The following is a 15,581-nucleotide window of genomic DNA, read 5'->3' on the forward strand; positions in this document are numbered from 1 at the left end:
TTTTGATGGTGAGTTGTGATTAAGGTAAACCTACTTTTTGCTACTGAACCAATCTAGGAACTTTGTGTTTCACTTTGTATCTGCATTTGTTGACATTGACTTGAATCATAAATTCATTTCTTTTCTTTTTTTTCAAAACATGCTTGGCAGTACTACATAGAGATGTTAGATTTTGTATTTTACTCCTTTTCACTGTCCCGATACAACCCTTATAGTTAAACAAGTTTTCCCTGTGGCTAATGTTTGCTAGTGGCAATGTTTGCCCTTGCCTATTTCATTGCTTATTTCTGTGCATATAGTAAATTGAGATTGCACACAAGTACTTTGGAGGGTGTAGGTGTTGAATCAGTCCACGCTATTAATCTATATCTTTCCACTAACTCCAAATTTAGTAATTCCCCTCAAGGCGTTCCTGGCAATAACAAATACTCGTGAACCTCATTTGAATTCCATCTTTACTAAACAAATTCCTTCTACCACTCGAATGGACCATGCTGAGAAAAATTTGCCCTCATAAATCTTGTAACCCCTGAAGTTGAGAGTTAATGAATCGTGAAATTCGTGAAAAGCTCATCGTGAAATTCCTCCTGTCATGCTTAGATAGGATTGCAGATGCTGCCATTTTTACTTATGTGGCATGTTTTTCAGCATGACAGTTTTGAAACAGCTAGTTCTTGTCAGTAGTTCCTATATGAATAACTGGCCTCTTTAGTTCCCCTAAGAATCAATGTCTGGTTAGAAATTTTTGCAGCTGGGAAATATACTGTGCTAAAATTCTGAATGACATTTACAGAAAATATTCTCAATTCCCCTGCTAATCGAATCCCCTCCCCACTAAGGTGCCCTTGCATAGTGCCGACCGGGCTAGCCGAGTGGGTAAAGTACCTGCCCGGCAACCCAAAGGTCGCGGGTTCGATTCCCGCCTCGGGCTCGGATCAAAGTACCGCAAAAACCTTGGGAGGTGCAATATGGCCACAGAAGCCGATGCGCCAACAACTATCAAATCAAATCAGCCTTTGCATAGTCATTGCACTATGATGATCCATTGTTGGAGGCTAATATTTCAAGAGAGAATCACTTGGCATTAAGTGCTGGACACATGAATAACTAAAGAAAATTCAGATTTCTCATTTGCTGTTGACATTTATTTGCATTTTCTGAGAAACATTTTGACTGAAGGTTGACGTCATATTCCTGTGTGCTACATCAAGCATGCAAGAATGTCATTATTAGTTGTAGATAGATCCATATATATGCCATAATTACTATAAGCAGTAGGATCATGGCTCAAGTGAATCATCAATAGATATTTTCTTCAGTGTTACCATCCTGATTCACGATGTGCTTCCCATTTCTAGTGGAAATCATGTTTACTTCTAGATCTACGGGAGAGAGAAAAAAGTCTAATAAATACGACATTTTTCTCCAGAGTAAATATATATATCTTATACTCATTTTTATTATATAAAATGAGTTTATATTTTTTATAAACATTTTTCTCCAGTATTTTTTGAATACACAGCTTAAACACATTTATTCTCCAAGACAGTTGTGAAGACTTATCAGTTGTCTCTCAGGCAGAGGAAGTAAGGCCCTCCCCCATAAAAGCATGCTTTTATAGACAAAATGATCACAGCCACTAAGAAAATATTCCAAAGCAACCACCTAACCAGCTGACTATGATGCAACATGGCCTTGGTTGCCTGGGTCAACCAAGCCTTGATCAACTTGCACTTTAATACTTCATAAAAGTAAGGTGATTAATTTGACTCAATTGATTTAAAATTGTTGTTTGAATAATGCCCTGTTTTTTTTTTTTTTTTATGTGAAGATAAAAATATTGTGATAATTTAAGTGTTGAATTCATGCATCTTGATTGATTAATTTAATTTTGCTTTATTAGATTCCAGTTGTTGCAGATCTTCCAGTTGGATACAACCTACAAGATCACATATATGCTGGAGGATTGTGTTTTCTACTTGATAAGCCTGTATCCATTGTGCAATCAAGAGTTCTTAATGCATATGATATTGGCAAATACAGTTTATTAAGGAAAGGTAAATTAATATTTTAGTGTGCTTAAAACAAACTGTAAAATACACTTATAATAGTAGTTTGTCATTTTGTGTAGTTTAAATGCCACACAAAAGTTCTTATTTTGAAGACTTTTTTTTGAAGGTTTTTTTCAGTATATCTTGAAGTGTATTTCTTAGTTGGTATGAAAAGCCCAGAACTTCTATGATTACTTCCCTGAGTGCTACCTATTTATAACTTGGTGGTGGTAACATCACTAGCTGGTCCCACTGTAGAGAATTTAAAAACTGTCTGAGACTGCTGTAGTTACCTTTATCAAAGCAAAGACCCTTCCCTTTACTCCTGATGGTAGTTTCATGTTTTAAGTAAATTCCACATCAGTATACTGTGATCACTGCCACCTAGTGATTCCTTTATCTGCAGTTCTTTAATATATGAATAATCACCGTTGATAATCTGATCAAAAGTATTACTTCTTCTGATTGCCCCCTCAACATGCTGCTATAGAAAACAGTCATCCAATAAATCAAGAAAAGTCCTGCAAGTTTGGTTGATCAACCCACAAGTTGCAGTCAATACCTGGAAAGTAAAAATCCTCCATTATAAGACATTGTGATGTACTGGCCCACTCTGTTTCTCTGTACAGTTGTTTGTTATACTCATCAGTGTCAATAGACTTATAACACACTCCTACTCTCATTTTTGCTTTACCAGTGCTTATGTCACACCAAACTAACTCAGTTGCACTGGCCACATATGTCAGCTGAATACTGTGCATTAGATTTTAGTGCTTCTTAACTAAGAACATAACTCCTCCCTCCTATCCTGTCTGTCCTTTCTGTATACATCTTACTCTCCATATTAAAATTCTGCATCCCTTATATTTGAGTGACACCACATCTTTATCCCAACAATGTCTACATATGATATCTTGACCAGCACTTCCAGTTCATCAAATTTATTTAATGTGCTCCTAATTTTGGTGTACATGAAAGTATACGTGTACTCTTAGTTACCCTAACACAGCCCCTCATTTCATGATGATGCCTAGCAGTCCCTAAAATCACCAGTATCTTACTTTCAAGGCTGCTGCTCATTCCAATAGAAGCAGTGAAAGTATCACTTTCCCCTTTGCCTGCGGTTATTATTATTCTGTTAATTCCAAGCTAGCAGTTTTTCAATCCACCTAACACTGCCTGAATAGCATCAACAGATATTCTTGCAAACTTTCTATTAGTGTTTATCCCATCCCTGTAGAGGCAGTCTCTCCTGTTAACAAGTACGGACCATGCTGAGAAAAATTCTGCCCCATGAGCCTAGCACAATTTTTCCGGGGCCGAATTGATTGACAAGGCTCTCTGCATAAACTCCTTCTATCATGTCTGGGCAGAATTGCAGACTCTTTTAAATTTAACCCTAACTCGTGACTTTTTTTTTTTTTTCAACATTGGGCAATGTTACTTGTTGAGTACACTGCTAGGCTAAAGGGTCATTCCTATCTCAGTCACTGTCATTTGAGGTTGACAGTTACTTGTATTCTTACTAATAATTGTTGATGTTATGATAATAACACTACTTCCCTTAAGAAAGGATCAAGATGCAAGTAAAGAATCAAAAATTTGTTGCATGTGGGCGGGAATCCAGGTGGCAGCTAAGAATATAGATTCCTTAAAATGACAAATGTACTTGTTAAGTAAGTCTGCAGATCTCCTACCCTTAATATCATTAGTGCCCTTAAAAGGTAATATAGGCTCTACAGCGTCATCAACTTTTGCTCCTGGCAGACATACCCTGGTCGTATTCCGCCTATCTGTTTTACACAATATATTTCCTGTTTCCTTGACAATAGTCACTGACAACAACTAGCTCCTGTGGGACCAGTGCATTTAGCATTAGGGATTGCTGCTGTGTTTGCACTGATGTGGGCAGCTGAGAGCTTGATGGGCTCACAATTTAATTCCTTCAAGGGTATACACCCTGTTCTTCAAGCTCTCACAAAATCCCATAGCAACACTGAGTTGGTGCCTAATATCCTCACTCCTTACATCAAGCACACACAAAGACATACCCTCCTTGGCAATATCATGTCCTAGTGCTGATAGCTCTGCAAACGTGAAATGAGCAGTGCATTTCATAATGCTGTGATTTGCAGGACAACTGCACTCTTCGTTTCTCCCCAGAGCCATGGTACTCCCACTAGCTTGAGCCATTTGCTTTGCTGCTCTGGTCTGAAGCGTGTTTTGGTTCAAATTCAGTATAATAAAAAATACTATACTAAACAATTATACCTAATGCAGTTATCATCAGAATTAGTTGAAGCATATGATGCAAGAAAGCAAGCTTATACAGCATCAGCCAAAAAAAAAAAAAAAAAAAAAATTCCCATTTCACCCATCCAGTCACTCCAAATGTTTGTCTAGTTCAGCCTTAAAATTATTTAAACTATCAACTACCCACTGGCTAATGGCAAACTTCTGCAGATCTGTTCTATAACTGTTTCCTCAATTTGAATTTATGTCCCTTCAAGTTCTAAATCTGAGCAAGTGGAAGTATTTCATCAGCATCGAGCCTGCTCAAACCATTCAAGGCCTTATACACCTCAATCAGATTGCATTGCAGGTGCCTGGTCTCCAGATGCTGCAACTTGCAGAACCCCTAAGCCTTTATTCATAAGCGCACCCCTTTGTTCCTCTCACCAATCTTGTTGCCCTTCTCTGTACTTGTTTTATCAACTCTACATCCTTTCTAAAATGAGGCTTCCAGACCTGTACACAGTACTCAAAGCGTGGCCTGACCATTGCATTATACAAAGGGATAATCACCTCCTTGTCTCTGCTAGAAAAATTCCTATATATCATTGATAAAACTCCATAACCAGCTCTGGCAGCCCCCTCTGCACTGCTCAGAGAACTTCATATCTGACTGCACAATTACCCCAGGTCTTTTTCATTCTCCACCTCCCTGAGTGTAGTACCTTTCTCTTTGTCAATGTTAAACTTCAGCCACTTCTCAGCCCAGCTGCCTAATTTTTCTAGATCCTGCTGCAGTAGCATACTGTCTTTAGTGTCATTAAGAACCCTGCCAACCTTTGTATGATCTACAAACTTGGACATTAAACCTGATATACTTTCATCGATATCATTGATAAATACACAAAACAACAAGAGGCCCAGCACCAAATCCTGGGGATTCCACTGATAACATTAGTCCACGTCGAGCAGTGTCCATTTATTACCACTCTGTGCTGTCTCCCACTCAACTATCCCTTTTATCCATTGCAGCAACTTCCCCTTATTGCCATACCACTCCAATTTGTACAGCAGTCTTCTATGTAAAACAGTATCAAAAGCTTTCTGGAAATCCAAGTGTATGATATCAGAATTATTTTTTGCATCCAGTTCCTTTGTGACCACATCGTAGTATCTAATAAAATTGGTCAGACAAGTCTTCCCATTAACAAAACCATGCTGTGTTTGAGCTAAAACTGAAGTCTTGTCTAGATGATCCTGCAGTGCTTCTTTAAACAGTGTCTCCATTAATTTCCCTGGAATAGAAGTTAAACTAGCAGGTCTATAATTACTTGTGTGGCCCTTAGATCCTCCTTTGCGAATTGGGATCACATTTCAACATCTGCAGTCCATGGGGACCTCCCTCAACCCTAAGGATGCTCTCATAATTATGGCTAAGGGTTTGCTTACTTCCCTTGCTACCTTCTTCAATATAACTGGACAGATTCCATCTGCCCCTGGTGCCATTTTTATGTTTAACTTCAACAATTTCTCCTCCACTTTGCTCTCAGTTATTACAAGATCACTTAGCTTCCTGTTAGAGTTTGATAAACTTCTGGCATGCCCCTCCTTGAATAATTCCTCATGTATGAATGTTGGTGCAAAATACTCATTCAGTTTATCAGCTACCTGAACAGGATCATCAACAGTTGAACCATCGATATCCAGTAGACCAATCTGATTCATCCTCTTCTTTCTAGAGTTTACATGATTAAACAACTCTTTGCATCCTTTGCCAAAGACTTCTCGTAATCTGCCTTCGCCTGCCTAACCTCCTCCGTGACTTAATTACAGACTAGCTTATATCTCGTGTAGGCTTCTGTGTCGCCTGGTAATTTCTACACATCCCATGCATTTTTCTTCTCTTCCACAAGACTCGTTAATTCATCTGACATCCCTTTAGGCCTGAACCTTGAACAGTATTTCTTAGTTGGTATGAAAAGCCTAGTAGCCTCCAAGATTTAAGTCTCTGAATGCTTCCCATTTAGAATTCACCATTGGTAACATCATCAGTTGGATCCCCTTGTATAGAATTTAAACACTGAGACCACTGTAGTCACTTTAAAGATGTAACTACCAGATGGTAGTTACATCTTTAAGTAAATCCCACATCAGTACACTGATCATTGTCACCTAGTGGTTCCTTTATCTGCAAATTCTTAATGCATGAATAATCACTCTGATAACACCATGATTTTATCTCCAACAAATCAATGGTTGTTTCTGGTCAAGTTTTATGTATAGAATTTAAAATCAATCATAAAACTTTCCTATCACGTCTCAATTTTAACATATAGATAGATAACTGGATTCTGTACGAAGATATCATTGCTATTTGAAATACTTATTAACATTTGGTTGGTTTTGTTTATTGGGTTAAAAGTTCCATCATTACTGTTCTTGCAATATAGTATATTTTGATTTTGATGCACTTTTCCAGACAAGTCAGTATTTTTATTAATTTTATTACACCATTCGACTGTTCAATATGTAGTGTATGATAAACGACACTACAAGAATTCACTTTCTGTTCAAATTTACCAATTGCTTTTACTGTTTTTAGGTTAATGCATTGTTAAAATGGAGAAGACAAAGCACAGAACTTGCATCAATCACCCAGACAACTTCTCCTATGTTTGTTGGCACTTAACCCCAAAAACTCAGAAGAAGAAAATATATAATGTCACAAAAGTTGCATATTCATTGTACTTCAGCTGCAAGATCAGTGACGAAGAAAAAAATTGGGCTCCACGTATCTCTTGTTATCACTTCTACAACGAACTTAAGGCTGTGGTTATGTGGAAAGCCGAGAGCATTACCTTTTGCCATCCCTATGGTGTGGCACGAGCCCAAAAATCATTTCGATGACTGCTATTTCTGGATGAAAAAAAGAAAAGGTATTTCCAAAAGAGCAAGCACTGCATCAAATATACAAATATCCCATCAGCAATTAGGCAAGTGCCACATGGTAAAGAACTGCCAGTACCATTGCCACCAAAATCTTGGGGTATTGGAAGTAGTGATGAAGGTACAGAAGAAATCATTTTACCAGATGTTGCGGAAACATGTACTTCACATGATTTGGACTAAGAGCCAGAAAAATAAAAGGCCCCACACTACATTGAACAAGAAGAATTAAGCGACTTGATCAGACTTGGGCTTACCCAAAGAGAAGGCTGAATTACCCTAATCCAGCCATACAACAGTGGAAATTACTCGCTAAAGGTACAAACATTACAATATACCATAAACGAAATGAAGAGTTTTCAAGATATTTTGCAAGGGAAAACAACATGCATGTCTGCAAAGACGTAGTTGGTCTTATGCACGAACTGAACATTGATCACAATACCTCTGAATGGCATCTGTTCATTGATGTGTGTCAAAGCTAAGTTTGAAAGCAGTATTGCTTCATAATGGAAATACTTCACCATCAATTCCTCTTGATCATGCTGTTGGCCTGAAAGAAACTTATGATAGTATGTCCCAGATTCTTGCTGCTATACGTTACAATGCTTGTTGGTTTGCAAGGTGGTTTCACTAAATACAGTTGTTTTCTGTGTTTGTAGGATAGTCATGCAACAGCCAAACACTAGCATTATCATTAGTAGAGGCATATGATGCAAGAAAGCAAGCTTATGCAGCATCAGCCAAAAAAAAAAAAAAAAAAAAAACACGCTCCCATTTCACTAAATACTTGTCCAGTTCAGCCTTAAATTTATTTAGGCTATCAATTTCCAAAACAAAGGATTGAAGTCTGTTACACCAACCAACTATCCACTGGTTAAAGGCAAACTTCCACACATCTATCCTACATCTGTCTTTCTTCAATTTGAATTTGTGCCCTGTCAGGTGATTATTCTGAGCAAGAGGAATAATCCCATCAGCATTGAGCATGTTCAAGCCATTCAAGGCTTTATACAGCTCAATCAGATCACCTCGCAGGCACCTAGTTTCCAGACACTGTAATTTCAACGACTGTAATGTCATCGAGAACAAGGGTAGCCTGTGCGGACGTACATTTTTTCTGCTCCTGGTACAGAGAAGTTTTTTCTGATTTATTTTCTGTTTTATTAGCTTAAATTGGCATATTAACTTATTTTCTAGAGTAGCTTTATATTCCTATTTACGATACTTAGTTTAAAGTAACTTAGAGATTTTGTAGGTATTACTTAGTATCGGAAAGGGTATCAAATCCACGTGTTTACCGTTCGTAAATTGCTGCCATTATTACGCGACAATAGATAGCATAAGCTTAATATAGTATAGTACATAATATTGTCAATTAATCAGATAATTAATCTTGTTGAACTTCATTGTCAATTAAATTGTACTTTTAACTATACATATAACGACTTGGGTTAAGTAACATAAATAATTAGTAAAAAATAAATAATTAATACTTAACTTGATACGGAAGTTATATAAAGGGATTTCGTAGATAACACTCGATACTGAAACATAAATATAGCATTATAACTGTGTTGAGATATAAGTTTAGCGTTTTAATTTTGTACTGAAATTGAAATTTTATTGAAATTAAATCGAAATCATAACTCTGACCAGAGCAGCAAAGCACAAAAGGCTCAAGCTAATGGGAGTGCTGTGGCTCAGGAGAAAACTGAGGGGGGCAGTTGCCCTCTGAATCACAGCCTATTAAAATGCACTACTTGCTTGATGTTTGTGCAGCTGTCGGGTACAGGACATGATACTGCCATGGGGGATGTCTTTGTGTGTGCGTGCGATGCAAGGAGTGTAAGGAAATCAGGCAACAACTCAGTGTTGTTATGGGCCTATATGAGAGCTTGAAGGGTGGATGCCCTCGAAGGATTAAAAGTGAGGGGCCCATCAAGCTCTCAGCTGCCCACACCAATGCCAGAGCTTGCACTTGGTCATCACGCAACACAGCGGCAGCCCCCAAGGCAGAATGCGCTGGTCCCAAAGGAACTAGTAGTTGTTGGTGACTCTATTGTCAGGGAAACGGGAAACATGCTTTGTAAAAATGGTGGATAGGTGGAACAGGACCAGGGTATGTCTGCCAGGGGCACAAAAGGCGATATAGTTGTACACGTTGAAAAAAAAGCCGTGAATTAAGGTTGAGTTTTAAAATGTTTGCAATTCTGCCCAGACACGATAGGGGGGAGAGTATATGATGAGAGCCCTGTTGATCAATTCAGCCCTGGAAAGATTGTGCAAGGCTCAAGGGGTAGAATTTTTTCAGCCTGGTCTGTACTTGTTAACAGGAGAGACTGCTTCTACAGGGATGGGATACACTTAAATAGAAAGGTGCAAGAATGTTTGCTGATGCTATCGAGGTAGTGTTACCTCGATAGCATCAGCAAGATGCGCCAGCACTGGGGACCCAGGGTACTGGTGTGAAGTGGACCACTGGCCACAGAACAAGCTGTTATAACAATGTTACCGCATCCGGGGTAGCCGATGCGCCAGCACTGGGGACCCAGGGTGCTGGTGTGAAGTGGATCACTGGCCACAGCAATAAGCTTACTACGCCAAAAAGGACAATTAACATTGGCGAATGGAATGTTCGAACGGGGCACCACGTTGGACAAAAGGAAATCATTGCCCAAGAACTACTTAGGTGCAAGATATCAATCGCGGCATTATCCGAATTAAGGCTCACCAGGTCTGGAACGATGATCATCCAACCACCAGCACCTAATGAAGCGGTTATGCTATTCTATTCTGGTGGTGAGAAACGAGAAGCAGGAGTGGGCTTTATGGTCGATGCTCAGGCCACCAGTAGTGTGATCGCTTTCCAACCAATATCGGACCGCCTGGCAGTCCTTACTGTCAAGGGCACCATCAAGACCCATATTATCTCCGCCTATGCGCCAACTGAGACTAGCCTGGACCCGACCAAGAATGACTTCTACAACCAGCTCCAACATACGCTGGATTCAATTCCGCAGACAGAAGTGATCATCCTCACAGGGGACTTTAATGCCCATATTGGCGTGGACAGATCTGGTTGGGAAACAACAATGGGCAAGTTTGGCCATGGGAAGATCAATGACAACGGCTTACGTTTGTTGTCCTTTGCCACATCTAACAACCTGATCATTGGAAACAGCCATTTCCAGCACCCTCAAAAACATCAACTTACATGGCGAAATCCATCTGGCAAGGACTCAGCAATCCTGGACTACATTTTGATCAATGCCAGATTTCGCTCATCACTCATGGACGTTCATGCCATGAGGGGACCTGATTGCGGATCTGATCACTACCTCATCCGGGCTAAGGTGCAGCTCAAATTACGGCATGCAAAAAGATCATCTCGGTCAGCCAAGCTGGACTGGAGGCAGCTAATGAATGCTGCCAACAAACAGGCATATCAGATCGCCCTATCCAACCGCTTCGAGATGCTGGCCGTGCCCAAGGATATAAATGAAGAAGAAAAGCAAATCTCTGATGCCATCCTGGAATGTGCCAAGCCCCTATGTCCACCTGCCCGACGTCGAACGCAACCATGGATATCAGACGAGTGCCTCGACCTCGTGGACAAACGGAAACAGGCAAAGTTGGTCGACTTTGAACGGTACCGGCAGCTAAACCGAGAAGTCCGACAAAGAATGACAGCAGAAAGAGAAGCATACTGGAACCAAGTGCCAGACGATCTTGAAGTGGCGGCATCCAAAAACGAGTACCGCACTCTCTACCGCACCCTCAGATGTCTGAGTGGAAAGACCAAATTGACTAGTGACAACATCAAGAATGCTGATGGGACCTTCGTGCGATCACCATCCGAACGCCTGCAACGGTGGAGTGAATTCTTCAAAGCTTTGTATAATCACGACCCACCTCAGGGACCGCCAGCAACAGCACTCTCGATCGACCCCCCCCCCTGAGGTCTTCATGGTCGATGTTGAGCCTACAGTAGAAGAAGTGAAAGCAGCCATACAATCCCTGAAGCATGGCAGGGCACCAGGAGTGGACCAAGTCACCACAGAAGCGATCAAAGCCGGGGGAGATGTACTGCTTCGCCGACTACACTCACTCCTCAAAACCATCTGGTGCACTGAACAAATTCCGTTAACATGGAGGAAAGCCATTATCGTACCGATCCACAAGAAAGGTGATAACCGGGACTGCAAGAACTACCGTGGCATCAGCCTCCTTTCCATCATCGGAAAGGTCTTTATGAAGATCATCCAGTCAAGACTGCAAAAACATCGCGAGCAAACCAGTCGAGAAGAACAGGCAGGATTTAGACCCGGGCGAGGATGCTGTGATCAAATCTTTGCCATTCGTCAGCTGATGGAGGAGAGGATCCGGTGTGGACAGCGAACTGTCATTGTTTTCATTGACTTTAAGTCTGCTTTTGACTGTGTCCACCGGCCTGCCTTATGGAAACTACTAGAGGTTGAACATGTACCTCGAAAAGTCATCACACTCCTCCAAACTGCATACAACGGTTTAACCAGCCAGGTGCGCATCCAGAACGATTTATCAGAGGAATTTACCATCCAAACTGGAGTCCGCCAAGGGGATGTAGCCTCCCCGTTGCTTTTCAACATCGTGGTTGACGCCATTATGAGGCAAGTATTCAGAAACAGACAGGGCATACAATATGACAAGGATCACTATGTGACTGACCTGATGTTTGCTGACGATAGTGCTATCCTTGCCGGTAACGACGCTGAAGCCACGGACATCCTCTACGACATTGCCCGCATTGCCCGGCCATACGGTTTGAAGATCAATGCTGGTAAGACAAAGGCCCTGACAACAGATGGGTCGCAAGCCACCATCTATCTCGAAGGCGTCCAGATCGAGCAAGTGCAGGACTTTAAATATCTTGGGTCGCTGGTCCAGGAGAAGAAAGTTGCATCCACCATGGAAATCCACAGCAGAATTGGACAGGCGGCCACTGCGTTCGCCTCGCTCAAATGGTGTCTGTGGAAGAGGACCAACATTTCCACAAAGACTAAAATCCGACTCTTCCGGACTTTGATCCTGCCCATTCTTCTTTACGGATCGGAAACATGGATTTGTCTCAAGTTAGATTTGAACAAACTTGAGGTATTCCAAATGCGATGCCTGCGGCAGATCTTGGGCATCTCTCTTCGCGACCGCATCACTAATGATACCATCCGCGCCAGATGCCAACAGCAACCAAACATTGCCGACCAAATCCAGAAGCGAAGGCTCAGATGGTTTGGCCACGTATGTAGAATGGGCACGAACAGAATACCATCCACACTCCTTTGGAGACAACGACCCACCCAATGGAGCATCCAACGGACCGCGCCTAGGAAAACGTGGGCCAAGCAAGTGGAAGATGACTTGAAGAGCCGACGTCTCGACCTTAACCAGGCCAGGACTGAAGCCATGGATCGTAAGGTATGGAAGAACATCACAGAGCAAGTCCGAAACCCTGCGGCACCTACAGCAGCATACTGGTTGCGTGGCCAACCGCCTCCCCCAGCTGCCAGCTAAGGACCAAAGAAGAAGAAGAAGTGTTAGGTGGGTCAGAAAACTGCTAGATTGGGGGGATACAAGGACTAATAGATTAACAGTAGCCACTGGCAGAGGTGAAAGTGATTCTTGCACGGCTTCTATTGGAATGAGCCGCAACCTGGAAAATAAGATGCAGGATATTTCAGAGACTGCTGGGAATCATTGGGGTACAAGTAAACACATGGGTTGTGTTAGGGTAGCTAAGAAAAAGAACAGGTGCATGTATACTTGCATGTACACCAATGCTAGGAGTTTAGTAAATAAATTTGATGAATTTGAGGTATTGCTCAAAATATCAAAGGCAGATATTGTGGGGATTTCAGAGACGTGGTGTCACACAGAAATAAGGAATGCAGAACTGGAATTTGGGGAGTACAATGTCTACAGAAGGGATAGACAGGATAGGAAGGGAGGCGGGGTTATGCTATTAGTTAAGAAATACATAAAATCCAAGGAAGTGAAGCCAGTCGACATTGCTGGACAGAGCAGTGTCGAGTCAGTTTGGTGTGACCTAAGCATTGGGAGATAAAAAATTGAGAGTAGGAGTGTGCTATAAGCCTAATGACTCTGATGAGTATAATAAGAAATTGTACAGAGAAATAGTGGGCCAGTAAATCAAAGAGTCTTATAATGGGGGATTTTAATTTCCCAGATATTGACTGGAATTTGGGGGCTGGTCACTCACACACTAGCAAGGCTTTTGTGGATTTATTGGATGATTGTTTTCTACATCAGCATGTTTGGGAGGCAACTAGAGGGAGTAATACTCTTGATTTAATTATCAGTAGTGATTCTTCATGCATTAAGAATCTGCAGGTAAATGAACCACTAGGTAGCAGTGATCACAGTGTGCTGAAGTGGGATTTACTCAAAGAGGTAACTACCATTAGGGGTAAAGGGAAGGGTTATTGCTTTCGTAAAGGCGACTATGATGGACTGAGACGGTATTTAAATTCTATAAAGTGGGACCAACTGATGATGTTACCAACAGCAAATTCAAAATGGGAAGCATTCAAAGAACTTATCTTGGAAGCTACTAGGCTTTACATACCAACTAAGAAATATTGTTCAAGGTTTAGGTGTAAGTGGATGTCAGATGAACTAATGAGACATATGGCAGAAAAGAAAAATGCATGGGATACATACAAATTAACACGTGACACAGAAGCCTATGATAGATACAAGTTGATCTTTAACCAAGTTACAAAGGAGGTTAGGCAGGCGAAGGCAGACTACGAGAAATCTTTGGCAAGGGATGCAAAGAAAAACAGCAAAGAGTTCTTTACTTATGTAAACTCTAGAAGGAAGGAGATGAATCAGATTGGTCCACTTGATATCGATTGGTCAACTGTTGAAGATCCTGCTCAGGTAGCTAACAAAACTAAATGAATATTTTGCATCGACATTCACACATGAGGAGTTATTCAGCAAGGGGAATGCCAGAGGTGTATTCAACTCTGGCAGTAAGCTAGAGAATCTTGTAATGACTGAGAGTAAAGTGGAGGAGAAATTGTGGAAGATAAATACAAGAAAGGCACCTGGGTTGGATGGGACCTATCCAGTTATATTAAAGGAGGCAGCAAAAGAAGTAAGCAAACCCTTAGCTATAATTATGAGAGCTTCCTTGGACTCAGGGGAGGTACCCACAGACTGGAGATGTGCAAATGTGACCTCAATTCACAAAGGAGGATCAAAGGCTGACACAAGTAATTATAGACCTGTGAGTTTAACTTCTGTCCCAGGAAAATTAATGGAGGCACTGGTTAAAGAAGCACTGCAGGATCATCTAGACAAGACTTCAGTTATAGCTCAGACACAGTATGGTTTTTTTTTTAAGGGGAAGCCTTGGCTGACCAATTTGATTGGATACTATGATGCAGTCACAAAAGAACTGGATGCAGGGAATAACTTTGATGTTATATACTTGGATCTTAGAAAGGCTTTTGATACTGTTGCACATGGAAGACTGCTGCACAAATTGGAGCAGTGTGGCATTGGAGGCAAATTGCTGCTATGGATAAAGGGATGGTTGAGGGGGAGACGACAGAGTAGTGATCAATGGACACTACTCATCATGAACTAATGTTATTAGTGGAGTCCCTCAGGGTCCATTATTGTTTTCTGTATTTATAAATAACATTGATGATGGTATATCAAGCTTAATTTCTAAGTTTGCAGATGATACGAAGGTTGGCAGGGTTTTTAAGGACACTAATGGCAGTACACTCCTGCAACAGGATCTAGAAAAGTTGAGCAGATGTGCTGAGAGGTGGCAAATGAAGTTTAACATAGACAAATGCAAAGTACTACAAATTGGTAGCAGTAACCCCAGAGTGATGTATCAACTCTGTGGTAATACACTGACAGTGGTAGGGAACGAAAAGGATCTTGGGGTAATTGTGCAGGCAGATATTAAGTTTTCTGAGCAGTGCAGATGGGCTGCAAGAGGAGCTCATGGTGTTATATAGGAATTTTTCTAGCAGGGATAAGGAGGTGATTATTCCCTTGTATAAGGCAATGGTCAGGCCACACCTAGAATACTGTATACAGGTCTGGAGGCCTCATTTCAAGAATGATGTAGAGATGCTGGAACGAGTACAGAGAAGGGCAACAAGATTGGTGAATGGAACAAAATGGTGCTCTTACGAAGAAAGGCTTAAAGTTTGCAAATTATAATGTCTGGAGACTAGGCACTAGCGAGGTGATTTGATAGAGGTGTATAAAGCCTTGAATGGTTTGAGCATGCTCAATGCTAACAGGATTCCTCCTCTTGCTCAG

At 41.1% G+C, this 15,581-nt stretch overlaps 1 protein-coding gene across 1 annotated transcript in view; it reads left to right on the forward strand.

Annotated features, from left to right (window-relative positions):
• The window catches only part of LOC150075015 (glucose dehydrogenase [FAD, quinone]-like), a 138,222-nt gene that overhangs the window by 93,129 nt on the left and 29,512 nt on the right, over positions 1-15,581 (forward strand). The window contains exon 7 of the mRNA XM_090389041.1: positions 1,904-2,057. Within this exon, the coding sequence (XP_090245167.1) occupies positions 1,904-2,057 (154 nt within the window). The remainder of the gene's footprint in view (positions 1-1,903; positions 2,058-15,581) is intronic.

Source organism: Mastigoproctus giganteus, chromosome 14 (genome assembly GCF_048544385.1).
Source record: "Mastigoproctus giganteus isolate SK-2022 chromosome 14, ASM4854438v1, whole genome shotgun sequence".
Classification (NCBI taxonomy): Eukaryota; Metazoa; Arthropoda; class Arachnida; order Uropygi; family Thelyphonidae; genus Mastigoproctus; species Mastigoproctus giganteus.